Below are 1,510 nucleotides of genomic sequence, written 5' to 3' on the forward strand. Positions count from 1 at the left end.
AGCAAAAAATAAAGAAAAAATATCAAATAATAAAAAACGAATAATAAATAATAAAAATTTAAATGAATATTAAGTAAAGATAGCTAAATAATTTTTGTTTTAATAAAAATTAATAAGTAATGATAATAATTTCTATAATAAAAATTATTTATTTTAATAAATTGAAAGCTAAATATATAAAAAATATTAATAAATAATAGAAATATTATTAATTAATACAATATACCTCAGATTAATATGGAGAACCTAATGAGATAAAAGCGAAGAGTTTATAAACTTTTTTTATAAATAAATATAAATTTAAATGATATTAATAAAAAATAAATAATTACTTCTTCTAATTTGTAATATTCGTTAATCTATTATATCATTTATTTTTTTTTTCAAAAATATTGAATAGCAATCAATTTATGGATGGATTTTAATAAATTATAAATGGAAGAAAAGAACAAATAAAATTTAATAATTAAATAATTATCAAATATTAATTTATAAATTTGCTTTTATGAAGAGATATCACAGAAAAATTAATATAATATTCATTATTTAATCTTAATATTTGTATTTAAAGCATACACTTAAAAATATAGTAGGAATTAGAAATAAACAGTTAGTCATATTAGAAAAAATTATAGTAGTTAATTAATGTTCTAAAGAAGAAGTATAAATTAAAAAATGAATAAAATGGATATAAAAAATAAATAATTACATTTAATATTAAAAAACCATGTTTATTAATTATTTATTAATCAATTATTTTTAATCATACTATCAATAAATAAATATTAAATTATTGATTTTAGTAAATTCAATCTATTTTTAGTTTTACTAATCTTTTTATTTTTTGAGCTAATCTTTTGATTTATGTTTTTCTTTATTAAGGCAATTCACTTTTAATAATAAATATAAATTTATTTTTTAGATAATGAAAAAAATTTTAGTTAAAATTATCTAATTTTAAGCAAAAAAAAAGTAATTACTTGATAAATATATTCAATAACTTTATATTTTTACAGTTGATAATTTCTCTGGATTTTAGAAACTTCTCATCATTACTTATAAAATAAAGATATTTTAAATAAAAACTTAAAAACTTTAAAACATTATGTTTTTGAAAAGTAATAAATAAAATTTACTCTGAGCTAAAAGCTAAATTTTTAAGTTAAGTGCAGTTACTCAAGCTTAATGCAATATTTTATACTCCTTTATCACCAATTTCATTACCACTTTTCAAATAAAATAAATCAATTTATTATGTATTTAAATTTGTTTTAAATTTAAATCAAAATATATAAAATAATTTAAACTTTTTTAGTGTTCAATAAATACATATAAAATAATTTTACTGAAAGTTAAATTTGAGATTAGTTAGGAATTTGCAGTTACCAAGTACTGTATCAATAGTAGAAGCTCCATCATCGCCAATTTAATTGTTGCTTTTATTAATGAAAATCATGTTTAATTAAAAATTTAAGATATAAGGGAAAAGTGTGGCCTGGCACCAGATTTT

General features: G+C 16.0%; 1 protein-coding gene across 1 annotated transcript; it reads right to left on the reverse strand. All coding sequences in view use genetic code 6, as the record gives it.

Annotated features, from left to right (window-relative positions):
* Positions 1-729: 729 nt before the first annotated feature.
* Positions 730-1,226, reverse strand: TTHERM_002653342 (hypothetical protein; the record flags this gene model as incomplete). The annotated part of the gene is made up of 3 exons (XM_012800412.1): positions 730-890; positions 981-1,055; positions 1,137-1,226. Coding segments are annotated over 3 exons (246 nt in total), but the record flags the coding sequence as incomplete, so codon positions are not given.
* Positions 1,227-1,510: the final 284 nt, after the last annotated feature.

Source organism: Tetrahymena thermophila (assembly GCF_000189635.1).
Source record: "Tetrahymena thermophila SB210 genomic scaffold scf_8254270, whole genome shotgun sequence".
Lineage (NCBI taxonomy): Eukaryota > Ciliophora > Oligohymenophorea > Hymenostomatida > Tetrahymenidae > Tetrahymena > Tetrahymena thermophila.